The 27,489-nt window shown below is 52.0% G+C and overlaps 1 protein-coding gene and 1 long non-coding RNA gene across 3 annotated transcripts in view; one reads left to right on the top strand and one right to left on the bottom strand.

The window, feature by feature from the left end:
* The window catches only part of LOC309973592, a 32,732-nt gene extending 14,321 nt beyond the window's left edge, over positions 1 to 18,411 (bottom strand). Inside the window, exons 1-2 of the long non-coding RNA XR_014326827.1 lie at positions 18,250 to 18,411; positions 7,062 to 7,175 (exon numbers count right to left, since the gene is read on the bottom strand). This is a non-coding gene — a long non-coding RNA (uncharacterized lncRNA). The remainder of the gene's footprint in view (positions 1 to 7,061; positions 7,176 to 18,249) is intronic.
* Positions 18,412 to 19,124: 713 nt separating this feature from the next.
* Positions 19,125 to 26,750, top strand: SNN (stannin; the record flags this gene model as incomplete). Of its 2 annotated transcripts, XM_082858080.1 has the most annotated exons (3): positions 19,125 to 19,221; positions 26,055 to 26,151; positions 26,397 to 26,750. In XM_082858080.1, the coding sequence occupies exon 3, from the start codon at positions 26,487 to 26,489 to the stop codon at positions 26,748 to 26,750; it is 264 nt and encodes an 87-aa protein (XP_082714206.1). In that variant the 5' UTR covers positions 19,125 to 19,221; positions 26,055 to 26,151; positions 26,397 to 26,486. The 2 variants fall into 2 exon arrangements, with proteins under 2 accessions (XP_082714206.1, XP_082714207.1); XM_082858081.1 differs by lacking the exon at positions 26,055 to 26,151 and having other exon boundaries at positions 19,131 to 19,221.
* Positions 26,751 to 27,489: the final 739 nt, after the last annotated feature.

Raw genomic sequence — 27,489 nt, 5'->3', positions numbered from 1 at the left:
TTTAATTTCCTCCTTTTTTCTCAGGAGGGAGGGAGAGAGAACCACTAGCCAGATATGCTGGATGTTAAAGGTGCAACAAGGCCCGTCAAGGGGCATTTAATGACCGGCCCCTGGAAAAGGGGGGCAGCCAATGGATCAGAATGGCTCTGAGGCATCTGGCCCAGCAACTGGGGAGCTGGTGGCGACATTTACCGAATGAAGGGAGGCAAGCAGGAAAGGGGGGGAAGAATCCGGATCTCCCACCATCACGAAACTCTTGCGACGCTTGAATAGGATTTGACAAAACTTCCAGATGAGACTGAGCTGGGCTCAAATCTTGGCTCCTGCCTTCAGGCCACATGGCCTGGGGCAAGTCACACTGCATCCGGTCTCCTGGTCTGTAAAATGGGCTGTAAAACCTGAAGGGTCCATGTGAGGGGCCAGAGCACGCCCAGCATGAGGCATGGCTCACGGTAGGAGGTCCATGCACAGTGGCCTTGACAATGATGGGTGTTAGTTCCCCTCCCTGGCTGCACATCTTGGGGAAATTCCAGCCCAGGGAGTACCTGTAATGGGGGTGAAGGAAGCAGAGGGGCTAGAAAGGGCTAAAATAGGGAACTACGGGTAAGGGGGTTTCCAGGCTGAGCAAGAAGGGAGATTCTGGTAGGTCAGGGGCATGGAGCCCATCACCCCTGCCTGAAACCCGCCAGGCCTCCCCAGTGCCATGCTCACAAGTGCCGTCCAGGCCTGGTCCACCCCTCGGTCCCCTTCTCCCACCACTTCTTTTCCTCCCAGACGCCCTGGCCTCTTTGGTCCCCCCTCAAGCCTTTGCCTTGACTGTTCTCCCCACTCCCCCGCCAAACAATGCATTTCCATGACTGTCTTCTTTGCATCCTCAGATGAGGCATCACCCTGACCCCCTCTCTCACGTAGCCCCCACCCCAACCTCCCCGAGTCTCTATCACATCACTGGTTAGAGCATTTATCTGTTTCTGAAGTTATATTGCATGATGTATTTATCAATGTGTTTTCATGCTCCTGGCCTCCCCCTCTAGACTGTCAGGCCCCTACGGGCAGGGATCTTGTCTCCTTTTTCACGCTCTGTCCCCAGAACTTGGCATGTGCATCCTGAGTGGTCTAATGGACATTCCCAGGGGTGGGGCTGGGCTGAGCCTGGGCGGGGGCTTCCTGGGAGGAGGCCTTTAGGAGCCCTTGATCCCCAAGGAAGGGAATGAGCCTGTGGCTCTCAGCAAGCAAGGCAGGCAAGGCTCCAGCCCAGAGATGGTCACTCAGCAACTCCAGGGCAGGGCGGGGCTCAAAGGAGGTAGAAGACTCTTGTCTCCTGGAGCATGTCATCCACAGGGGCAGGGGCAGCACTCCTTGTGTCCCCAGGCCCATGGCTCTGGCCAGGGGGCTCCTGGCGGGTTGGTGACCAGTGGGTAGCCAGGGCCCTGGAGGCTCGTCAGACCCTCCTGAGAACAGGCTGCTCCCAGCTGGCCCGGCCCTGCTTAGGGCAGGACACCAGGCCTCACCCTGAATCCCCGCTTTGCTCTCTCTGCAGACTCCCCTTGGCTGGGCCCGTCGGCTGGCTCTTTGCTAAAAAATCCTCCACACCTGACCATCCCTGCCTCAGTCCAAGTCCTTCATGGGCTGCAGGGGCCTCCTCCCTGCTCTCCCGGGCCCTCTGATCTGTTCTCCACGAGGCAGACACAGCCAGCTCTTTAAAATTTAATTTGGGTCCCACCCATCTTCCCAGGGAGGATGAAACCCTTTAAAGTCCTTGCATTGCTTTGCGGATAAAGCTCAGCCACCCTCCCCGCTACCTGACCTTTCCACCCTGACCTCGACCTCCGTGGCCAGCAGCGTCTCACACATTACTCCCCTCTGGGTGTTTCTTGACCACTGGGCCTTTGCACACGTGGTTCCCCCTGCCTGGAAAGATCTTTCTGCCTCTCTGCTCAGTTAGTTGTCCTCGCTCAGCTTTCAGATCAGGCCTCAAACATCACATCTTCCAGGAAACCTCAGGTCCCTGTCAAGGTCGCATCCCTCTACACACTCTCACAGCACCGTATTTGCCCTCGGGGATTGTTCAGGGTGACTGTATAGTTACGTTTAATGTCTGCCTCCCCTTAGACTGAAATGTGCTGAGACTGGGAACCTTCTCTTACCTGCCTCTCTCAGCACTGCACCTGGTGCATCAAAGTCTGGATGCAGCAGAGACATGCGCGTTCCTTCGTGCATTTGCTCTCCATAAACATTTGCTGAGAATCCACTCTCTGGGCTACCAAGTTGGCACAGACCTGATCCTGGCCCTCAGGGGGCTCAGCCTGCTGGGGATCACACACTACAGTGAGATCCGGGCTGGGCAGCGGCCACAGAGCAGGACCTCAGGGAGGGCTTCTCAAGACTTGAACAGCGAGTGGAAAGCTGAGAAAAGAGGGGGAAGGGAACCCCAGTCGTGGGAACAGCCTGTGCAAAGGTCCTGAGACAGGAGGAGACAGGAGGCATCAGGGAACTGTAGTGGCTGAGCATGGCTGCAGTGCAGGGAGGGAGGAAGGGGTGGAGGATACAAGGGCTGATGGAGATGCTCAGGACCCAGAGCTACCTTCCTGCCTCACTCCCCTGTGGTCTCCCCCCAGGACAGGTCAGGACCTGCCAGAATCACGCTCACCAGCTCCAACTCCCTCCCTCTGGGGCCAGAGCAGCAGGGACAGGGTTTGGTAGGGGCAAGGTTTGGCAGGAGCCGGGTTTGGCAGGGGTCGAGGGCAGTGTGGGAGGATTTTCCTCCATGCATTGGGAACCAGGGAGCCCCAGGAGGCACCAGCTCTGCTCAGAAATGATTCTCATTTTCTTGCACAACCCTTGCTCTCAGCCAGTTCTCACCAAGCGCTCAGCTGCCTGTGTACCATGTCCATGCTACAGATAGAGAAACCGAGGCTCGGAGACTGGGGTCTTGGAGCTGAGATGAGTCAGAGCCGGGCTTGAACCCACAGGCTGTGTGACTCAGAGCCCAGAACGTGTTCCTTGCAGAGCCTGTTCCACGTGGGGCAGTCTGGTTCCAGCACAGCGCCCATCAGGCTCAGGACTATCAAAACAGCATCAGCTCCCTGTCTGAGGGGATTGCTGGCTCTGTTCTGAGGCAGGTCCTATGGCTGCACACCACATCAGCCCGTTCCAGAGTTACAGGCGTTCTCTGTCAGGCAGGCACACTGCCTGGAATCCCAGTCTTTGCAGAGGCCCTGAGGATGCCCTGACAGAGCTGCTGGTGCAGGACCCCCATAAATAGGAGGGAGCACCTTGCCGGGTGCAGAGGGTTCTGGGGCTCAGAGGGTGGGCTGTGGCCTTTGCCCAGCTCTCACCTCACATGGGGAGGCTGGCAGGCAGGTTCCATCTTACTTCCTGGTACCACTTTTCCTTCTGGAAGCTTCTCCTTGACTGGAGTGAGATCCAAGGGGGCAGAGTCTTGCCTGCACCCCTGGACCCCAGGGCCCCATCCACAACCTCATCCCCAAGCACAGCCCCAGGGCCAGCCCTGAGCCTGCGGGCTCCGGGCTCAATTTGTGCGTGAGCAACCTCTCAGCTCTTCCTGGCCTTGTTGTTTTCCCAGTATTTTCTCTCAATTATTTCTTTTCCTCTAAATATTACCGTATAGATTTTGTTATAGATATATTAGATATTTTCAGTAAATTGCATATCTATTTTCATTATATATTAATATAATAGGTTAATATATTATGTTAAGATATTCCTATATATTATAATGATAATGCATATTAATGTAACAATAACACTACACATTAGAATTTTATTATTTTGTTAACTTCAACAGGAAGATCTCTCAGACCCTATCATTTGTCAGTACCGTAATCTGGGACTTAAAATTTCTCTGAAGTCAGTAGTTGTTATTATCCACCTGTTTATAAAAGCTGCCCATGAACTGAAATTCTTTTCTGGAAACAGCACCCACCTTACGAGGTTGTGGGGAGGGTCAGATGAGGTGACTGGCGCTAAGGACAGTCAGCGCTCAACAAACACCAGCTTGTCATTCTGGCTCAGCAGAACTGTGTCTTCATATGTTTCAAATTATCCTTTAAAATCAGTAAATCAAAAAGAATAAGGCACGTCTATGTGTGATGATAAGGAGTGAATTTCAAGCTATATTTTCAAGTGAGAAGAGCAAAGAATAGAACACCATGTATAGAATATTACCATCTGTGCTTTTTAAATAGGGATCTATCTTTATCCATCCACACATCCATCCATCCATCCATCCATCCATCCATCCATCCATCCATCCATCTCCTGCGTTCAAACAGGATAGCTCTGGAAGAGAAGAGAAGATGGAGCATGCACACCTGGACCCCCACCTCCTCCCCTTTTCCTCTGGTTTTCTCCAAACGTGTATGGTATGTGATGCATGATACTTCTGTACTTATTGTCCATCCCCTCCAGTAGAATGGAAGCCCCATGAGGGCAGGGATGTCTGCCTGTTGTGTTTGCTGTTGTGACTCCCACACCCAGAACTTTGCTGTCCAACGGGTCAATCACCAGCCACATGTGTTGCTTGAGCCCTTGACACTGGGCTGGTCGGAACTGAGAGGTGATATGTGAATCAAATCCACATTGGGTTTTGAAGACTCAGTGTGTCATGGACTGAATTGTGTCCCCCCTTCCAAATTTATACATTGAAGACCTAAGTCCCATTTCCTCAGAATACGACTGTGTTTGGAGACAGGGCATTTAAAGAGGTAATTAAGGTAAAATGAGGCTATTTGGGTGGGCCCTAATCCAACCTGACTGGTGTCTTTACAAGAAGAGGAGATTAGGACACTGAGAGAAACCAGGGACCACACACACAGAGAAAAGACCATGTGAGGACAGAGCAAGAAGGCAGCTGTCTGCAAACCAAGGAGAGAGGCCTTCCTCAGAAGAAACCAACCCTGCCAGCACCTTGATCTTGGACTACCAGCCTCCAGAACTGTGAGAAAATAAATTTCTGTTATTTAAGCCACCCCACCTGTGGTATTTTGTTATTGCAGCCTGAGCTAACTAATACACCATGAAAAGATCATTAAAATTTCATTAATAATTTTTGTATTGATTCCATATACTAGGTTTGGATATACTGGGTTAAAGAAATATATTATTATTTCAAGAAAATTAATTTCACCTGTTTCTTTTGACTTTTAAAATGTGGCTCTTGAAAAATTTTACATTTCATGTGCAGCTCTCACTGGTGGCTGACATCATACTTTCTGATACCACAGCCTGGCACAGTGCCTGGCACATAGTATGTGCTCAATAAGTATCTGTTGAATAGATCAATTAAAATAGCTGCCTTTGGGAAGTGACTGGAAGACGGGAGGAAGGGTGACTGGCTTTGCACTGTATTCCCTTTGAGTTTACCATGAGCAAGTATCTTCTTAAAAAAAGAGAGAGTGGGCTTCCCTGGTGGCGCAGTGGTTAAGAATCCGCCTGCCAATGCAGGGGACACGGGGCTCGATCCCTGGTCCGGGAAGATCCCACATGTCGCAGAGTAACTAAGCCCGTGTGCCACAACTACTGAGCCTGTGCTCTAGAGCCCACGAGCCACAACTACTGAGCCTGTGCTCTAGAGCCCATGAGCCACAACTACTGAGCCTGTGTGCCACAACTACTGAAGCCCGTGCGCCTAGAGCCTGTGCTCCACAAGAGAAGCCACCGCAATGAGAAGCCCGTGCACTGCAACGAAGAGTAGTCCCCACTCACCGCAACTAGAGAAAGCCTGCAGGCAGCAACAAAGACCCAGCACAGCCAAAAATAAATAAATAAATAAATAAAATAAAAGCTGCCTCTCGCAGGTATGCACATAATAGTCAGCCACCAGGTGCCCTCAGATGGATGAGTGTGTCAGCCACGAACTGCCGGAAAGCTGAGTCTCGGATGATGGGGGAGATTCCTCTCCACACCCCAGGCTCAGGCAGGGAAGCAGGTCCCAGAGCCTCCTGCACAAGCCCCCTCCCCAGGATGAACAAAACACAGGGCTGGGCCCAGGGACAGCCCCCCAGTGGCAACAACCTAAGGTGCCCCCCGAGTCCCTCCAATCCTCCTGCCTGGGGTTTGCTTTGTCCCTCTATACAATGGGCACATTGGGCTCACTCCATTTTTCAAACTTTTTTTTTCGGCCACACCGCAGGACATGCAAGATCTTAGTTCCCCAAACAGGGATTGAACCCACACCCCCTGCAGTGGAAGCACAGCGTCCTAACCACTGGACAGCCAGGGAATTCCCATTTTTCAAACTTTTTACCATGGAAAATTTCAAACATATACAAAAACACAGAGAATAGTAAAGAGAGCCTCCAAGCACTGTCCCCTCCCCTCCCCAACCATCAACTCATCATTTTCTTTCACATTTACCCCCTCCCCACCCTGACTATTTTAAAGCAATTCCCCAACAGAGTATCACTTCATCTGTAACTAGTTCAATATGTTTCTCCAAAAGACAAAGCTTCTTTTTCAAAACATAACCACAGAACCACTATCACACCAAATAAAAGTGAACAATAACAGCTTAATATCATCCAGGATCCCCTTGGTGGTCACATCCCCTAAATATCAACTTAAAACAAAACAGTTAATATGTTCAGTCAGGATCCAAACAAGGTCTGCACATTGAAATCAGTTTATGTTTCTTAAACCCCTTTTATTGTAGACTTTATTTTGTTGTGGTGGTGGTTCTCCTATTTTATTTTTTTATTTTAAAATTTTTACTGGGGTAGAGTTGATTTACGATGTTGTGCTAGTGGCAGGTGTACAGCAAAATGAATCTGTTATCCGTATACATTAAAGTAGACTTTAGATTACTCCAGTATATCCTTCTATTCTCTCCCACGGCCCATCTCTCCCCCTCCTGCCAATATCCACCATATTAGTTATCTATCTGCTGCATAATGAATTTCCACAGAACGTAGCACTTAAAACAACAAACATTAATTATCCCATAGTTTTTGTTGGGCAGGAATCTGGGTGTGACTTCCTCCAGTGAGAACCCTTAAGAGTTTCTCCCTGCAATCTAAGTGTCGGCGGGGCTATGGTCTCACCTGCAGGCATGATTGGGCAAGGATCCAGCTTCCAAGCTCCCTCAGTACACGTTGGCAGCATTCAGTTCCTTTCCATGTGGGCCCCTCCAACGTGGCAGCTCACAACATGGCAACCTGTGTCATCAAAGTGAGCAAAGGAGAGGGAGCAGTGGGTCTCACACTTGTGTAGGCGCCAGACTCTCCCAGAGGACCTGTTAAAACACAACTCACTAGGCTCCACCCCCAGAGCTCCTGATCCAGCAGGCTTGGGTGGGGCCCAAGGATGTGCGTTTTAAAAAAATTAACATTTATTTATTTATTTTATTTCGGCTGCGCCAGGTCTTAGTTGCGGCACGCAGGATCTTCGTTGGGGCAAGCACAATCTTTTAGGTGCGGTATGCGGGCTTCTTAGTTGCAGCATGCGGACTCTTAGTTGCGGCATTCAAACTCTTCAGTTGCGGCATGTACATGGGCTCTAGTTCCCCGACCAGAGGTCTAGCCCGGGTCCCCTGCACTGGGAGTACAGAGTCTTACCCACTGGACCATCAGGAAAGTCCCAGGATGTGCATTTCTAACAAGCTCCCAGGTGATGCTGGGGACCACACGTTGAGAGCTACAGAATTATAGGTACCCCCCTCTCTAATTTTTTACTTCTTCATTGCATTTTATCTGTTGAGGGGCCACTCTTAAGAAGTCCAAGGTGAAGACAATGGTTTCAATCCTGGATGCAAATGAGAATTACTTGGTGAAAACCTAAAAATACAGTTGCCATATGATCCAGCAATCCCACTCCTGTGCATCTATCCAGACAAAACTATAATTCAAAGATACATGCACCCCTACATTCACAGCAGCACTAGTCACAACAGCCTTTTGGCTATTGTGAAACAACCTAAATATCCATTGACAGATGAATGCATAAAGAAGATGTGGTACATATATACACACATACACACCTACATATAATGGAATACTACTCAGCCAGAAAAAAGAAATAATGCCATTTATAGCAACATGGATGGACCTAGAGATTATCACACTAAGCAAAGGAAGTCAGAAAGAGAAAGACAGATACCATATGATATCACTTAAATGTGGAATCTAAAATGCAACACAGGGCTTCCCTGGTGGCGCAGTGGTTGAGAATCTGCCTGCCAATGCAGGGGACACGGGTTCGAGCCCTGGTCTGGGAAGATCCCACATGCTGCGGAGCAACTAGGCCCGTGAGCCACAACTACTGAGCCTGTGCATCTGGAGCCTGTGCTTCACAGCAAGAGAGGCCACGACAGTGAGAAGGCCCGTGTACCGCGATGAAGAGTGGCCCCCGCTCACCACAACTAGAGAAAGCCCTCGCACAGAAACGAAGACCCAACAACACACCCAAAGATAAATAAATAAATTTATTAATAAATAAATAAATAAAATGCAACACAAATGAACCTATCTACAAAACAGAAACAGACTCACAGACATAGACAACAGACTTGTGATTGCCAGGCAGAAGGGGGTGGGGGAGGGAAGGATTGGGAGCTGGGGATTACCAGACGCAAACTATTGTATATAGGATGGATAAACAACAAGGTCCTACTGTATAGCACAGGGAACTATATTCAATATCCTGTGATAAACCATAACGGAAAAGAGTATGAAAAAGAACATATACGTAATTGAATCACTTTGCTATAGAGCAGAAATTAACACAACATTGTAAATCAAGTATACGCCAATAAAATTGAAAAAAAATTACTTGGTGAACTTTAAAGGGTCACAGCATCTCCACATCCCCAGCAGGGCCTGGGAGACAATCACTGAAAAAAGCAAATGTCACAGTAGCAACTCTGACGCTCAAGCCCAGCTATGGGCCGCTCATGCATCTAGCTGTAGATTACTGCTAAATCTTTTAGCAAAGTGGGGCCAGTTATTCCCATTTTACAGATAAGGAAATTGAGGCCCCAAGAAGGTAACAGGGAAGTGGCAGAGCTGGGCTCAAACACAGCCCCAAGTGCTTTGTCTGTCAGTGGGTCGCAGGCCTGTAACTCATGCTGGAGTCTCCGTCCCCTCTTGATGGAAAGTCCTCTGCCCTCAGATCTAGAGAAGAAAGTTGCTTGTGGTCAGGCTCAGCTGTGGATAAAAGCGCCTAAGAGCTAGGCCTTGGGAATAATTTCTGCCTGACCCCAAAGCAACCCCAGGCCCGGGATGGCAGCTGTGAATAATGGATGACACCGGGGAGAACACTGTGGCCTGGGATTCATCTCCACTGTGATGGACAACTACCTCTGGGGATAGGGAAGATAGATGGACTTCCCCACCAGGAGGCCCCACCTCTCCCCTCCATCCCCAGCCTCTCTCCAGCCTCAGAGTCAAAGGTAGGGGCCACCGGGGAATCAGGGGTCAACCCCACTGCCTATTACTTCCTCATTTCAACCTCTAGACCCTTCCTCCTGTAGAAGCAGGGCCCAGAGACTAGATTCTGGAGGGTGAGGGAGGGAGGGAGGGAATGGCTTTGATGTGCGGTGGTGACAGATGAGGGCTCTGTAGCCAGACTGCCAGGGTTCAAGTCCTCTGCCATATGCTAGCATTGTGCTCTTGGGGGACTCACTCATCCTATCTGAGACTCAGTTTCCTCATCTGTAAAGTGTGGAAAATACCATCAACTTCATGGAGTTGTCAGGGGTTAAGTGAGTAAATAACACATGTAAAGTGCTTGGCATCACCTGGCACATGGTAAGTGCTCAGTAAATGCTAGTTAGTGTTCTTATGCTGTGTACCCGGCAATGCGGGAAGCTTCCTGGGTAATCTGTCTTATGCAATCCTTATGGCAACCAAGGGCAGTATCTGCTATAATTCTCATTTTACAGATGAGAAAACCGAGGATCACGGAGATGAAGTATAAGATCGCAAAGGCAGTCCATGGGAGGAGCAGAATTTGAACTCAACATCCAGTGAACAATTCCCAGTACACTCAAGAGTCCCAGTCAAACATCCTGCCCCACTGTCCCCAAAATACACTTGTCACCTTACAAAAGCTCCTAAGATTATACGACCCATCCCTCCTTACACAAAAATCAACTCCAGATTAAGGGCTTAAATGCCAAAAACAAACAAACAAATAAAAACCACTTTAAAATTTTTAGTAGGAATTAGAGGTAAATATCCTTTGGAACTTAATGATGGAAAGGTGATAGATTATGGACTGAAATGTCAAAACCAAAGCTTCAGAACCCTTAGTAGGAAGTATAGGTGAATATATTTTAGACCTGTGTTGACAAAGATGTTCAGCATCATTAGTGATCAAGAAATGCAAATCGGGCTTCCCTGGTGGCGCAGTGGTTGAGAGTCCACCTCCCGATGCAGGGGACACGGGTTCGTGCCCCAGTTCGGGAAGATCCCACATGCCGGCGGAGCGGCTGGGCCCGTGAGCCATGGCCGCTGAGCCTGCGCGTCCGGAGCCTGTGCTCCGCAGCGGGAGAGGCCACAACAGTGAGAGGCCCGCGTACCGCAAAAAAAACAACAAAAAAAAGACATGCAAATCAAGATCTCAGCTGGCAACAATTTCACACTCAACTGGAAAACATTTTTAAATCTAATAATACCAAGTGTCGGAGAGGATGTGGATCATACACGCTGCTGGTGGGAGCGTAATTAGTGCAACTGCTACATAAAGTACCTTGTTATCATCTCCTAAAGTGAAACATTCACGTATTCTGAGTCCCAGTGATTCCATTTCTGGGTAAACATCCCAGAGAAACTCTTGCACGCGCACCAAGAGCCACTTATGAGAATGCCCAAACAGCACTGTAAATTAGCAGACACCTGGACACTACCCAAAAGGCCACCCACAGGACAGCAGATGGGTCAGCCATGGTACACAGACCTAGTGGATATATGACACAACAGTCAAAACAAGTGAACCTCAATATGGGCCAATCTTAGCTATACGTAGACTATTAAAGAAATTAAGCCCCATAAGAGTCAGACAGCTTGATGCTCTTTTTTAGGTTATCTGGATTCCCTTTGTTATGGGTTGAAGTGTGTCCCTGAAGAGAAACACTGAAGTCCTAATCCCTGGTACCTGGAAATGTGACCTTACTTGGAAATAGGGTCTTTGCAGACGTGATTAGTTAAGTTTAGATGAGGTCCTATGGGTTACAATGGGCCCTAAATCCAATGAATCGTGTCCTCATAAGAAGAGGAGGAGGTCCTAGTCGTAACAATCAGGCAAACAAAAGAAATAAAAGGCATCCATATTGGAAAGGAAGAAGTAAAATTATCTGTTCGCAGATGATATGATCTTATGTATAGAAAACCCTAAAGACTCCACCCAAAAGCTATTAGAACTAATAAATGAATTCAGTAAAGTTGCAGGATACAAAATCAACATATGAAAATCATTTGTGTTTCTATATACTAACAATGAACTATCTGAAAGAGAAATTAAGAAAGCAATCCCATTTACAATAGCATCAAAAAACGATAAAATACTTAGGAATAAATTTAACCAACGAGGTGAAAGACCTGTACACTAAAAACTATAACACAAAACAAACAAACAAACAAAACCCTGATGAAAGAAACTGAAGAAGACACAAATAAATGGAAAGCTCTCTCGTGTTCTCGGACTGGAAGAATTAATACTGTGAAAATGTGCAAACTATCTAAGGTGATCTATAGATTCAATGCAATCCCTATCAAAATTCCCATGGCATTTTTCACAGAAATTTACAAAACTACCCTAAAATTTGTATGGAACCACAAAAGTCAAATAGTCAAAGCAATCTTAAGAAAGAAGAACAAAGCTGAAGGCATCACACTTCCTGATTTCAAGCTATGTCACAGAGCTATAATAAAACATACTGGCATAAAACTAGGTGCAGAGACCAGTAAAGATGAATAGAGAGCCTAGACATAAATCCACATATACTGTATGTCATACAGTTGACATACAGTCAACTGATTTTTTTTTTTTTTTTTTTTTTGCGGTACGCGGGCCTCTCACTGTTGTGGCCTTTCCATTGCGGAGCACAGGCTCCGGACGCACAGGCTCAGCGGCCATGGCTCACGGGCCTAGCCGCTCCGCGGCATGTGGGATCTTCCCGGACCGGGACACGAACGTGCGTCCCCTGCATCGGCAGGCGGACACTCAACCACTGTGCCACCAGGGAAGCCCATCAACTGATTTTTGACAAGGTGACAAGAACATACAATGTTTGAGAAAGGACAGTCTCTTCAATAAATGGTGCTGGGAAAACTGGATATCCACATGCCAAACAATGAAACTGGACCCCAGTCTTCCACCACTCACAAAAATTAACTCAAAATGGAGCAAAGGCTTAAATGTAAGACTTGAAACCATAAAACTCCTAGAAGAAAATATACGGAAAAAGCTCTTTGACATTGGTCTTGGCAATGATTTCCTGGATAAGACCCAAAAGCACAGGCAATAAAAACTAAAATAAACAAGTGGGATTACATCAAACTAAAGAGCTTCTGCACAGCAAAGGAAACAATCAACAAAATGAAAGGCAATCTACAGAATGGGAGAAAATATTTGCAAACCATATATCTGACAAGGCATTGATATCCAAAATATACAAAGAACTCACAACTCAATAGCAAAAAAAAAAAAAAAAAAAAAGTAAATAATACGATTTTTAAAATGGGCGAAGGACCCGAATAGACATTTTTCCAAAGAAGACATTCAAATGGTCAATAGGTACGTGAAAAGGTGCTCAACATCACTAATCATCAGGGAAAAGCAAATCAAAATCTCAATGACATATCACCTCACACCTGTTAGGATGGATATCATCAAAAAGACAAGAGATAACAAATGTTGGGGAGGGTGCGGAGAACAGGGAACCCTCTTGCGCTGTTTGTGGGGATGTAAATTGGTGCAGCCACTGTGGAAAACATTACGGAGGCTCCTCAAAAAATTAAAAATACAACTACCATATGACCCAGCAATCTCACTCCTGGGTATATATCCAAAGGAAATGAAACCAGTATCTTGAAGAGATATCTGAACTCCCATGTTTACTGCAGTATTATTCATGATAGCCAAGATCTGGAAACAACCTAAATGTCCTTCAGTGGATGAATGAATAAAGAAAATGTGGCATATATATATACATACACATATATATATGTATATATACATATACATACACATATATATGTGTGTATATATATATATATACACACACACATACATACACACTGTAATATTATTCCACCAGATGTTACGTGACATAAGCCAGACAGAGAAAGACAAATACTGTATGGTTATCACTTATATGTGGAGAAGAAAGAGAGAAAGAGGGAAAGAGAGATAGAAAGAAAGAGAGAAAGCTGATTTCATAGAAACAGAAAATAGAATGGTGGTTGCCAGGGGCTGGGGGAAGGGGGAAATGAGGAGATGTAGGTCAAAGGGTACAAGAATAAGTTACAAGAATAAGTTCTGAGGATCTAAGGTACAGCGTGGTGACTATAGTTAATAATTCATTATTGTATACTTGAAAGTTGCTGAGAGTAGATCTTAAACATTCTCACCACGTGCACACAGGTGTGCGTGCACACACACACACACACAAGGAGTTAACTATGTGAAGTGACGAATAGGTTAATTATATTGATCTGGGTAGTCATTCTGCAATGTGTATTATATCAAAGTATCACACTGTACACTTTAAATCATATTTGGCAATTATTCCTCAATAATGTTGGGGGAAAAAAGAAGAGGTGATGACACATAGAGGAGAAGGCACGTGAAGACAGAGGCAGGGGCTGGAGTGATGCACCTACAAGCCAAGGATTGCCACGGATTGCTGGCAACCACCAGAAGCCAGGAGAGAAGCATGGAGCAGATCCTTCCCTAAAGCCTGCAGAGGGAACATGGCTCTGCCAGCACCTTGATTTTGAACTTTTAGCCTCCAGAACTGTGAGAGAATAAATTTCTATTGTTTTAAGCCATCCAGTTTGTGGGAATTGCTTCCAGCAGCCAGGGGAAGCTAATATAGCCTTGTAATAAAGTTAGTAAGAAGAAACTAACATAAAAAAATATACTTTGAGGGACTTCCTTGGTGGTGCAGTGGTTAAGAATCTGCCTGCCAATGCAGGGGACACGGGTTCGAGCCCTGGTCCAGGAAGATCCCACATGCCTCAGAGCAACTAAGCCCATGCGCCACAACTACTGAGTCCTTGCGCCACAACTACTGGAGACCGCGCGCCCAGAGCCCGGGCTCCGCGACAAGAGAAGCCACTGCAATAAGCCCGTGCACCGCAACGAAGAGTAGCCCCTGTTTGCCACTGCTAGAGAAAGGCTGCGCGCAGAAACAAAGACCCAACGCAGCCAAAACTAAATAAATAGATTTAAAAAAAACACTATATATATATATACATATATATACACACACACACTGAGGATAAAACCATACAAGAAGGAAAGCAGGGAGTAATGAAGACAGGACCCAAGGTGATGGGGACCACGGGGTGGGGGATGGGATGGGGAACCTCAAGACTGGACTTGGGCCATTGTTAGGGTTCTGGCTTTTGATAAATGGGTGACTTGGTGTGTATCACGTGAGTAAAATAACTGTGGAAATTTTTAAGAAAAGCAGGTCATGTAAGACCAAAGAGAATACGCCATGATCTGGATTATGATCAGTCCATCATTCTCTGCACCTGAAGTTTCATTAGAAAATTACTTAAAATCAAAATAAAAGGGATCCCTGCTCAGCTCGCTGTCTGCCTGCTTCCACGTCTGTGAGTTTCTCTGGTGCCAGGACGAGGCTGCATCCTCCCAGTTCGGGGCACACCTTCTCAGAGAGCCCCTGCCACCACACCTCTCACCTTGCTGTCTTTCCGTTTTTCCCTAGCGCATACACTGTCTGATAACCCCTACAGTGTACTCAGTTCTGTGTTTATCATCTGTCTTCCCCCAGGAGACTGTGAACCCCGTGAGAGCTGAGTTTCCCATCTGATTCATGCCTGTCTCCCCGGGAACTAGCACAGTACTTGGCACAGAGGAGGTACTCCATAAAGATCGGCTGAATGAATGAAAAAGTGAGTGAATAAATGAATGATTTAGTGAATGGGTGATTAAGGGGCGCCAGTGCCCAGGTGTACGTGTGTGTTTTGGGGGGTGGGTACCGCACGTGGGAATGCAGGGCAGGCTCAGGGCAGGGAGCACCTCAGGACAGCCCTGCCCTCCCCCCTCCCCAAGTCTGCCCCTCATCACGCTGATAACACAGACTCCAGGAATGAAGACCGGAGCCAACCCCAGCTGCCCTCAACCCATGACAACCCAGCTGGACTCTTCCGGTCAACACAGGAGCCCATGGGATATCTCCGTCCCAGCCAGGGGCTCTGTCTGGTCCTGCAGTAAGAGGACTGGGCTGCGAGCGGCTGTGGGGTTCACCTCTGGCAGGTTCCCCACTTCAGCCATCCGTCTTCCACTGTACTCACTACTTCCATACCCCCGTACCATCTCCAGTTACTTCTATTACATTTTGCTTTAAATTAACTCACTTATTTTTTTCCCCTGAATAGACTGAATTAAAAAGGAATGGGGGGAACTCCCTGGCAGTCCAGTGGTTAGGACTTGGTGCTGTCACTGCTGTGGTTCTGGGTTCAATCCCTAGTAGGGGAACTAAGATCCCACAAGCCATGCGGAGCGGCCAAAAAAAAAATTTTTTTTTAATAAATAAATAAAAAGAAATGGGTATGTCACTATCAAAAATGGAAAAGCAGTACCTGTGCCCAAAATAGAAAGTAACATAAACTGCAGAAACACAACACGTTGTTAAATTCTAGATTAAGACTGTGGATTGCCCAAGACCGTCAGCCCGAGGTCTGCTCCCTCCTGGTTATAAGGGAGCCAAGCCAGTGCTAGAGAGATGCTAAAGAGATGTTAAAGCCACCCACCAGCAAGGGAGGATTTCTCTCCTTGACCAGGATTGCTGTGTGATTCAGAACAAGATGGCGCCCTCTCTGTGTCCCATCTAACCTCGCCCTGCAGAACTCACCAGCGGCTCATTTCTCTCCCTTTGGGGAACTTCCCTCTGGCCAAGCAGTTTTCATTTCATTTTTAGGCCTGGAACCCTAAGAGCTGTGGGCTTGGCAAGGAGGCCCCACTGGAGTCTCCCCGGAGGCTGGCTGAGGCCTCTCTACTCCCCAGCAAACCCCTCCCTTGTCCCAGTCCCTCCAGTGCCCCAAGGGAAGCAGGCACAGGGCCAGCCTGGCACAGGGCAGGCCCGGCTGGGCCCCAGCAAGCCCCAGGGAGCCAGGGTGATCTCAGCCCTTGCCCTTAATTATCTTCCTGGCTAATGAGCATCTGAAAACCTCCATGTCATCTACAGGAGGACCCCTGGGATGCTGGGGGCAGGGAGATTCTACGGGCCAGATGTCACCAATGGAGGGAGGTGGTAGGGGCCCCAAGAGAGGAAATGGGCTTGGGGAGGAGAACTATACTTCCTGCCTCTTTGTAGGGGAGAAAGCTAGGGCTGGGGCAGGCACTTACGGTGGCGGTTAAGTGCAGGACTCGGCAGCCTACTCTGCGGGCTCAGATCCAGGCTTGTTGTGCACCACCTGTGACCTTTAGCAAATGCATTAGCTCCTTGCTGCTCGAAGTGTGGTCCCCAAACCATCAGTACCACCTGGGAGCTTGTGAGAAATGCAGAAGCTCGGGCCCCGACCTACTGAGTAAGTATCTACATTTTAACAAGACCCCCAGGTGATTTCTGTGCACATGTGCCACTCTGTGCCTCAGTTTCCCCATCTGTAAAATGGGGATTAAAATGAATTTATGCATACGTAGTGTTTAGAACAGAGTTTGCTGCTATTATTATTCATTCATTGTTATTATTATTGAAGCAACTCACTCTGGGCAAGAGGGATGGCTGGACCCAGGTGGGCTATTCCCAGTCCCCCACCTCTCAGGGGCCCAGAGATGGGGTGTCACTGTGAAGACCAGGAGCCTGAGGCTCACAGAAATGCAGTGATTTGCCCAAGATCCAAATGGGGGAGCCCAGGTTCAACCCCATTACTGTTCAACCCTATTACTAATGTTAAGAGTGAGTGAAATTGTTTCCTCTGCACAAGCACTTGTGGTGCTCACAACCGCCCTGTGAGGTCAACTTACTGTCACCCACATTTTTCAGATGATGAAACTGAGGGACAGGGAGATTAGGGTGCTTTTCTAAAACTACCCAGCAGGAAAGGCCACACTGCAGCCGGGCAGTCTGACGCTCATCTTCTATGCTATGCTGCATTCCCCCTCTGGTTTTTTCCTCCCAGAACCTGTTCCCCCAAAGTGTCCCTGCTTCCCCTGTCATTTCTTTGACAACCCTAGCTCTGGGGCTCCGAGCCTGCTCCTCCCAAGTGCTCACCACTAATGAGGTCTTTGGCTACTTGAGGCTGGAACCGCAGAGGCCGCTGAAACTGTCTCTGTGGGAAGAACCTGCTTCCTTTCACCCTGGGCTCCCAGGTGTGACTAATGAGGCAGGAGCCCTTGAGCGCCGCGCTGCCCAGACTCAGGAGCAGGAATTGTTCTGGGCTGTTTGACTCTGGTGTCTGCGGACCTGGCCTGGAGCTGGAAGCTCCTCTGCCTCTCTGTCCCCTCTTACTTTCCTCTCTTACAGCTCCCATCCTGGGCCTGGCCTCTTGACTAGGGCACAGCAGGGCCAGACCTGGAGGTCTGCAGTCTGCCCATTCATTCATTTACTCGACTGGCACGCATCATACTCTTGCAAACGTACAATTTTGCAATGCACAGGCGGGAAAATAACAAAGGGACCGCGCTAGGTGGAGATCAGGGAGGGCCCTCTGAAAGACAGGAGTGGAAGAATGTTTCAGTTGAAGGAAACAGCACAGGCAAAGGCCCAGAGGTGGGAAACAGCTTGGCACATTTGAAGCAGGAAGGAGAGACCAGCGACTGCGTGGCGACTATGGCCTTGAGAGCTGGGCCCTCCATCTTCTCCCAGAGGCCTCTGCTTGAGGCTGGCAAAGACATTTCCAGACAAGACTCTCAGCTTCCAGGATGAGGGGCTCCACCTCCCCCCTCCTGCCTTCCAAGCCAGAGGTGGCGATAAAGGGAACTTGGGCCACAGAGGCCTTGAAGTACCCACCCTTGCCCCTCTTATGGGCCCCAGCTGGCCACAAGGGGGAGTGTCCTCCTGCTGGACCGCCTTCTTGGGTGGACAAGTGGACTAACCGGCAGTAACTCCCAGGCAGACAGGCGTGGCCTCCAATCCTGTCTTCATTCTATGCGGGCTGTGGTACTTCAGCACTTTGGAGCGTCTGGAAAATGAGTAGCTCTTCCTTTCCCCGTTGTCTCCATGAAATGTGTTGAGAGCTGAGTACAAGGCATAGCTCTTGGTGAGGGCCTAATCGCGGGGTTATTAAATTAAATAACCATGATTATAAGAGGCCAAGAGGCTGCAAATTCCCCACAGCTTCAGCCCGCAGCAAAATGAGTGCTCTGTGACGGCAGAGTCCTTATTTGTCTTGTTCGTGGCTGTACCCGCGACCACTGGTGTACCCGGCACATGGTCGGTGTTCCATAAATATTGAATGAATGGACAGATGGATGATGAATTAATGAACTAATAAATGAGTGAACAACCAGCTCCCTCCCCACGGAAGGACATTTAACTTAGGGGTCCTGCCTATCTTTTGCTCCTGCCCGGGATGCTGCCGCTCCCTGCTTCCGGGCAGCGTCCCACACTCTTACCTGCTGTGCGCCTCAGTTTTCCCCTCCGTAAGCTGGCGGGAGTAAGGAGAGCCTCTGGGGGGTTGGAGGCAGGGCCCCCAGCCCGGGCCTCGCACCCACCCGCGCCCAATCGGCGCGCTAAGAGGTCGAACCCGCGCCCCGCCCCCAGTTCTGCCAGCTGCGCTCAGCCCCCGCCCCGCGCGCACGTGACCCCGCCCCGGCCCGCCCCGCCCAGCCGTCCCAGCGCGGACTCCCATTGGCTGTTCTAGGAGAGCCCTGCCCCCGTCCGGAGCGGAGCCGGAGATACCCCGCCCGCCGCAGAGAGGGGCTCCTGCGTCCGGACTGTTCGCTGCGGCCGGACCGGGCTGGCTGGCTGGCTGGCGGCTGGCTGGCTGGCGGGCGGGCGGGCGGAGCCGGGTCCGCGGGGCTGCGGGACGATCGGGGAGATCGGGCCGGGCTGCGGGCGGCGCCATGGTGAGAGGGGTCGGGCGGGCCGGGCGCTCGGGCCCGGCGGGGCCCTGCAGGAGGGGAAGGGGCCACCCCGGATGGGGTGGGGGCGCGCGGTGGTGGGGGGGGTGTCTCTGCGGCGGGGGAGGGGCAGCCCGGGCGGGGGCGCGGCTTCGGGGGGAGGGTCTGTTCCGGGGGGCCGCGCCCGCGGGCGGGGGTTCTTTGTCCGCTGCGCTGCGGCGAGATCGGGACAAAGGAGGCGGCGGGGGGCGGCGGCGGCTTTGCAGGGAGCTGGTGTCCCCCCAAACCAGTGCATGCCCCTCACCGCGGGCCGCAGTTCTGCGCCCCAGGCTGGCCGCGGGTCTCCTCCGGACACTTAGGGATTTTTAAAAATAACAGAAGGCGGGGATCCTGGCAACCTCCAGAGTGGTCAGGAGAGCTGCAGAGGTTAGGGGTGGGGGTTCTGGCGACGTCTGGCGCCCATTTCGCAGGTGGGGAAACTGAGGACGGGCCGCGGCGTTTGGTGCCCGGTTCCGTCGGTGGTGACTGCGCGGCGTGGGCATGACTGAGTCTCGTAGTCCCCCGTCCCCTAAGCTTCCCCCGCGCCAAGTCAAGCCGACTGGAGTTGCCTCTCCAGCTGTCGTTTCCCCTCCAGCTGTCGCCCCCTGGGCCGAGCTCCCTCCACCCTCCAGCCTCGCTTAGCTCTTTGGTAGAGTCGGGGAGACAACGGAGTCGCCTGGCAGGGTTAAATGAGAGGGTGCGTGGAGCGCGCCTGGCACTGCGCCTGCACGTCGCCCGCGCTTGGCACGCGGGAGCTGCCAGGGCGCTTATCATCCCTGTGTCCCCAGCATAGAGCCGTTCACCCCAGTCACCCAGACTCTTCGGGTGGGGGCGGACTGAGGTTCACTTGTCCCCCTTGTCCCCTTAGGCAAGGGAGCGGGGAGGCGGGGGTCAAATAATATGACATTTTAGTGTCAGAGTTGAAATCCCGGATTCTGGATCCAGGCTGCCTGGGTTTGAATCCCTGCGCAGTTACTTTCGGGCTGTGTGACCTTGGGCAATTGGTTTAACTTCTCTGAGCCACAGATTCTTTATCTGCAAAGCGGGCATAGTAATAACTCTAGGGTTGTTTTGATGCTGAAAGGAGATTATCTGTGTGAAGTGTTCAGCCCAGTGTCTGGCACATAGTAATTATTGCCAACTTTTGCCAGGCGTCTACTGTTATTACCAAAGTTGTTTGGCAAGTGAGCTGAGTCTAGGGCAGCCTGTGAGAATAGCCAGTGGCTGATTCACAGGGTGGGGGCACAGGAGACTCGCACTGACCTTGGGGCAGTCCCTGGGGTTCTGCCTGTGCCAGCTTCCTCTTCTGCACAGGGGAACCTGGGGGGTGCTGGTGCGAGTTTCCTCTCCGGGAGGACCGTGGTGTAATGGGTGGGTGGTGGAGGGTGAGGTGACACTGGCTGCAGAGCTGGGCACAGCCCAGTGATTGTCAATCTCCCATCCGCATCCCCACTGTTCCTGCCCAGGCTTTTGGAGGGCAGGGGCCTGTGTGATGCTTCCTTGGGTTCCAGTGCCTGCTCAGGCCTGGCACAGAGCAGATATGCCACCTGCCCCCTTGTCATGCCCCGTCCTCCCCACAGTCCTATGTTTCTAATCAGAAACTGGGCAGGAAATGTTTCCGGTTTGTGAACTGGGGTCCCCCGAAGAGACAAAGCCTGGTTTGCTGGCATACCTGATGGCTTTGTTGGGGGAAGGGGCATGGCTTCACCCCTGCGGAGGTGGTGCATCCCTGTAAGCAGGGCAGCCCCAGAAGGTGGAGGCTGCAGGGGGGGAGGGGTGGCAAGCTGGTGTCCAGCTGGGCTGGGTGACACTCATGATGTGCCCAGTTAAGCGAGAAGAAGGTAGCAGCAGCGTGTCCCTGAGGAAGGCGCTATTTGTGGCACTGGGCCTGGACCAGGCCCTTACCCTCCTGGGAGCAGGTCCTTTCAGGGAGAGTGAGGGGCGACCCTGTAACACCCAGGAAGGTGTGGTACCTGGTGACACACAAACCCGGTGGCCCCATAGCCCTTCTGTTTTCACATTTCTTATCACTTCTCAGCCTCCCCACAACCTGGCTGCTGAGGTCAAGGCCTCTTTCCCATTTTGCAGGCTGAGAAACTGAGGCCATTAGGAGCAGCTTGCTTGGCTGGGTCACAACAGCTAATTATAGTGAGTGGAGGGATGGTGTGGGTCAAAGGAGGGGACTCTAATCTGCTCTGCTGCTGGCTGGGCTCCACTGGGTCTTGAGTGTGAGAAGGGACCTGTGGAGTGGGGTTAAGGCTTCATTTTGGGGTCCCCTGAAGAGGCAGGGGTAACTAGAACCCAACCCAACATTGGAGAAGACCTAAGCCGTGGGCCTCCGAGGGCAGCAGGACAGTGGGGGACGCCTGCGCTCAGCTTGCTGGTGGCTGATGCAGGGTCTGTCCTTTGAACCCATCGTGGTTGGGGGTGGGGCACGGGGAGAGGTCAGAGGGGTGGTGTCCGCAGACGCTGGGCTTTAGAAAGCTTGTTGAGATCCATCTGAGGGAGGTGGGAGCGGGAGGGTGGAGGGAGGGTGGAAGGAGGGTGGAGGGTTGGCACTGTGTGTTTGGGGGATCCAGATGGCCTTGGGCTTCCAGTGTCAGCTTTCGTCCTGAGGGAGCTGGCAAGGAGATGCTACAGAGGTTGGGGGGAGCATGGCCCGTCGCCCACCCCTAGAGTGCCCGGAGACTACAGTCCTCGGCTGTGCTCTGGCTCCCAGGCTGGCCTGACCCTCTGCACTTAGAAGACCCCTCCCTTTATTCTGCTGGGCCCCACTTCTGGGTCCCATCCTCCTTTATTCTGTCCAAGTTCACTCTTGGATGATCCATTCGAGCTCTCCACGCCTTAGTTTCCTCACCTGTGAAACTTGGGTGGTAGCAGTGAGCTGCGCTAGCCACGGGCTTGTTGGGAGGAGTAGATGATGGTATGGAATAAGTGTTAACTGCTTTGGTGATTGTTCTAAGGGGGTCCAGGTTTCCCATGTGCCATCCTGGGCGTCTACCCAGCCCAAGCTGTGGTCCTCCGCGTCCTGCCCTGTGTGCTTTCCTGGATCAGGGTGAGGGGTCAGCTGACTTGCAGGAGACATCTTAGCTCGGAGGGGTAGGAGGGAGGCCCTGAAGAGATGAAGCAAGGGGTGGGGTCCAGCCCAGGCCAAGAGGGTTCAGAGGGAACTGGCCGGCCACCCTCATGCTTCAGGTTCCTCTGGGATCTGCATCTCAGTGGCATCTTCCCTCCCCTCCCCTCCCCACAGCTCGTGCAGTGACAGCTGCCCCTCCGTGGGCTTGGGCCAGGCCTGCCTGGTACCCACTTGCACACGTGGCTCCTACCCCCATGCTCAGCCTGCAGTCTGTCCTTCCACGCAGGCTGCCAGCTCCCTTGAGGGGACCCATGGTGGCTTCAAGATTCGGGGCATTCGGGGTGGGGGCTGCTGACCGTGATCCCCATGCAAGCAAGGTCTCCTCTGATTACTCCCCGGGCTTGGAGTGGTTGGTCAGCAGACATTTATTGAGCACCTGCTGTGTGCTGGTAATAGGGCTGGGGATCCAGCAGTGGGCAAGATGGACAGTGTCCATCCTGTGTCCTCCTACAGCCTCAGAGTCCACTGCGGGAAGGAGACTGGCAGCCAGGGAAACACCTTCCCTCAACCAAGAGAATTTCAGGTGGCAGAGCGCCAGGAAATAAGAGGAAGTAGTACGAGACGATGGCCAGTGGGGGTGGGCTGTGTCTGGCTCCTGGGTAATCTGGGAAGGCAGCCCCCAAGAGGCACCTTCTGAGAAAGTCCCGTCTGATGGGAAGGAACCAGTCACGGGACACTCAGGGAAGAACACTCCAGGCAGAAGGAACAGAAAGTGCAGAGGCCTTGAGGTATGAGGCAGAAGGGTGTGAAGAAGCTGGGGAAATAGGGAATTTGGATTCTCTGCTGGTACCAGGGAGGGTTCTGAGCAGGGGATGACATGATCAGATTTTTTAACAGATAGGTTCTCAGGAAATACTTGCTGAATGAAGGAACAAACACATTCAAGGGAGGGCCAGGGACCGCAGGCAAGGCATGACTGTGGCCTGGTCACCTGGCTCTACCCGCTCCTCCTGACCTGGAGCAGGGGCAGCAGACAGGGTTTTGAGGTCACCACTTCTCTCAGAGGGTCCTTGGAGCTGGGGCTACCTCTGCCTCAGTTTGCTGGTTGGTGGTTGGTCGTTGGTCCCGGGACCGCTTGTCCCCCACCCCCAGGACTCAGAGGCACTTCCTGGGCTCCTCAGCTGGTTTGGCCCCTGGGGTCCCCCCTCCCCAGGTCTTGCTGCCATTGTTTGATTTCCCACTTCCTGTCCCTGAACCACCCCCCTGCTCCCCAAACACACACACTTCCCCTTCTGAATTGATACTGACTTGTCTTCCTGTCCAGGAACCCAGGGGGAGGGCAGGCACCCCAGCAGGCCTGGGCACAAGGGCCAGTGGAGAGGGTGAGGCGGGGAGGGACAGGCAGCTAGGTGTGCTCCGGAGCGGGACGAGGGCACAGGGGTTGGGGCAGGTTCACCCAGCTGCAGCCAGCAGGCTCTCTGGGGGTTGGGGGGATCACCTGCTCCATGCGGAGGCCCAAGAGGACAGGCTGAGCAGAGTTGTGGGAGCTGATGGTAGCCCTGATGGTGGCAGGGGAGAGGCCAGGAGGACCTGTGCACTGGGTGGGCACAGAAGTGTGCAGGGCCACTCACGGAGCACACAGCCCAACAGGGGAGGCAGGTGCCAACCCGATGGCCCTGACACAGACGCCAGGGTTGCATGTTGAGGCTGGTGCCCTGGAGGGAGGGAAGGAGTGAGTGCAGCCACAGGATGAAGAGGACTTCCTGGACCGCAGGGTCAGGAAGGCTCACCGCCTGAGCTGGAGTTAACCAGGGCAGCCTCCACATGTTGATGTTTGTCTGGGGTCTTTGGGGAGCTGTCCCATGCCATGTGAGAGGTTTACCAGCATCCCTGGTCTCCATCCACTTGATACCAGTAGCACCTACACACACACCAGCTGTTATAATCAAAAATGTCTCCAGACGTTGCCTGGGGGGACACGGTTGCCCCCACTTGAGAACCACTGCACAAGGGAAAGGGGAGCAGAGCATTTGGGCAGAGGGACCTGGCTGGGCAAAGGTCTGCAGGTAGGAAGGAGCATGGGGTCAGCAGGAAAGGAGCAGGGGTGGAGATGCTTCATCAGGTCCCGTAGGTCACTGTAGGGACTTGGGATCTTTCCTCTGAGTGACAGGGGCACTGGCTGCAATGGCCCCCACAGGTGGACCAGGGAGCCTGTTGAGAGTGATGGCAGCAGCTTGACCCTGGGGGCAGTAAGAAGGGGGAAGACTCCAGGGATGTCGCCCCCCCCCCCCGACTAGGACCCCTCTGCACAGGTGGGCGTGGGAGCAGGGCAGTTCTGGGGGTCTGTAGGGTTTTCTCAGGGCCCGGTCCCCGGACAGACTCAGGGGTGTTGACTTAGCTGCCTTTGACCTTCAGGCGAACCTGGCCTTGGGGTGGGGGTGGAGGGCTCCCTGGTGTGGATAAGAATCATTTCTAATTAAGGCTGTCATTGCTCAAGGAGGGCAGGTTCCATCCTGTCTGGAGGGAAAACCTGCTTCCAATGATGTCTACCTGCACTGATGTCTGTCTTCTCCAGAAAAACCAGATTCAGACAGCTGAGCATCGACTCTGCCCACCCTGTGCCCAGGCGTTGCAGGCATCCTCGTAACCACCTGGGTGTTAGTTACTATTACTTGCACCGTTTACGGTCAGGCAGGAGAAATTTTAAAAGTGCAAGGTCTTGGCACCCAGGGGTGCCACCACCTCCAACCTCAGTGGGTTGTTGCTGTCTGGGCCTTGGGGCATGTACACCCCTCCCCGCCGCCACCCAAACCAGCTGATCTCCAGCTGCAGCCACTCCTCGCACTTGCCAGTGGGCCCTCCTGCCTTCAGAGCCTTAGCAGACAGTGTTCCCCTGCCAGGAAGCTCTTCAGGGTCTGGCTTTCCCGCACATCTCGGCATCAGCATCACCTCCCTGAGTTTTGCCTGCCCCGCCCAGTTTAGCATCAAGGCATCTGGTCCCCTATGTTCCCAGCATTACATTCCTGCATTTGTAGTGACAGGTGTTTGGCATATTGATCCGTTTGCGGTCTGGCTCCTGCACCAAGACGCCGGCAGAGGCTGGTCTGTCCCACTCTCCCCTGCCCTCCCCTAAGTTTTTCCAGAGCCAGGTCAGCTACAGCTTCTTTGTGGGCAAAGGCTGTTGTCGGCTGCACTCTCTCACAGGTGCTCCTGAAGACTCATTGAGCTATGTATGTCCCGTTCACGAGAGGGGCTGATGTCATTTCCCTGCTTTTGAATCCCTCATCTCTGGCCATCTTGAAGCACTTTATTATTATTATTTTAATTTATTTATTTTTGGCTGCATCGGGTCTTCGTTGCTGCGCACAGGCTTTCGCTAGTTGTGGCGAGCGGGGGCTACTCTTCGGTGCGGTACGCGGGCTTCTCATCGCGGTGGCTTCTCATGTTGCGGAGCATGGGCTCTAGGCGCACGGGCTTCAGTAGTTGTGGCTCGCGGGCTCTAGAGCGCAGGCTCAGTAGTTGCGGCGCACAGGCTTAGTTGCTCTGCGGCATGTGGGATCTTCCCAGACCAGGGCTCGAACCCGTGTCCCCGCATTGGCAGGTGGATTCTTAACCACTGCGCCACCAGGGAAGTCCTTGAAGCACTTTCAATCTGTGAGCAGTTACTGAACACCTAGTGGTGCTGGACTTCTAGAACATTCACCTTAAACAGACCCTCTTTCAGCCTCTGCTGCAGTGGTGATGGAGGTCTCGGGTGCCCCCTCTCAGGTTCCTGAGAAGCCTGTCAGGTTCCTGGCTGAGCGAGGATGACTGCCTGTCTGGTAGCAGAGGCACTGAAGGTATTAAATGGAAGTGGCTGGGTTGAGTGAGGAGAACGCTGGTAGCATCGTAAACAAGAACACCCAGCAAATGCCAACCAGTCTGTTTCTCACTAGGATGCGGGCAGGACGGTCAGGCTTAAGAACTGATTAAAAATAGACCCCATGGAAGAGCAAGCCCGAGCGTGTGAGCTGTCAGGGTCCCCAGCGGAGTCCCCAGTGTAGCCTCATCTTGCTCTTTCTTTCAGGGCTCTCGTGTCCAGCCTGGGTTCCAGCCTCACTGAGCCGTCCCCACCAAGACCTTCCTGCAGAGGGCCCCCCCTGCTCAAGCGCTAACCATGTCCATCATGGACCACAGCCCCACCACTGGTGTGGTCACGGTTATCGTCATCCTCATCGCCATCGCTGCCCTGGGGGCCTTGATCCTGGGCTGCTGGTGCTACCTGCGTCTGCAGCGCATCAGCCAGTCAGAGGACGAGGAGAGCATTGTGGGGGATGGCGAGACCAAGGAGCCCTTCCTGCTAGTGCAGTACTCGGCCAAGGGACCGTGCGTGGAGAGGAAGGCCAAGCTGACCCCCAACGGCCCTGAAGTCCACGGCTGAGCCGGGATGCGGAGGCTCCTGGACCTGTCTGCCGCCAGCCAAGAGGCGCAGTAGGGGCGAAACCACAGACGTGCTACCATCTGAGAGGAAGGGTTGACGCTTGCTGGCATGGCCTCACCGGACTTCGTCATCGCATGCACCGACTCCTGGGGTCCCGGCGGTCCTGAGCCAGGGCTCAGTGGCACTGGGCAACCCCTCAGCCTCCTGGTAGGACTGCCCATTGCAGGCAGTGGGCAGGCCTGACCTTGCTGGGGCTCACGGCCCCACAGCGCTTTTGTTACTTGAATGTTTAGCTGAGCCTGTTTTTGATGGAGCTACTACTGTAACGCGTGAGCTCACAAGCCTGTGAACTGTAAATAGGCCCCAGAAGCACGTGCTTAAGCCTCTCTTGCTGATTTTTTTAAAAATATAGAGCACATGGGACTGTCCGTACTAACGCTGAGCTGAGTCAAGGTGGGAGGGGGGGGTCTTAGACTTGTAAGGCCCACAATGCACTTGGCGGGGGCCTCAGATACACGTGTGTATGTAGAGAACGTGACACGTCGGCTTTAAGTCTCGCAGCTAACCTGTTGGGGTGCTTTGGCGATTTCTGCTTTGTGAGCAATGAATGGGAGCAGCAGCACGTCCCGCCCTCTCCTGCTCTAGGTAGATGAGGTTGTAAATGCCAGTTCCTGTTGCTAGTGGAGTGATTGCAAGGAAGCTACTGCAGCTGCTTGGGAGCCGGTGAAGGACGAGTCAG

Source organism: Leucopleurus acutus (assembly GCF_964270905.1).
Source record: "Leucopleurus acutus genome assembly, chromosome: 16".
Classification (NCBI taxonomy): Eukaryota; Metazoa; Chordata; class Mammalia; order Artiodactyla; family Delphinidae; genus Leucopleurus; species Leucopleurus acutus.
The sequence above is the reverse complement of the archived record's forward strand: the minus strand, read 5'-3'. Positions and strand labels throughout refer to the sequence as shown.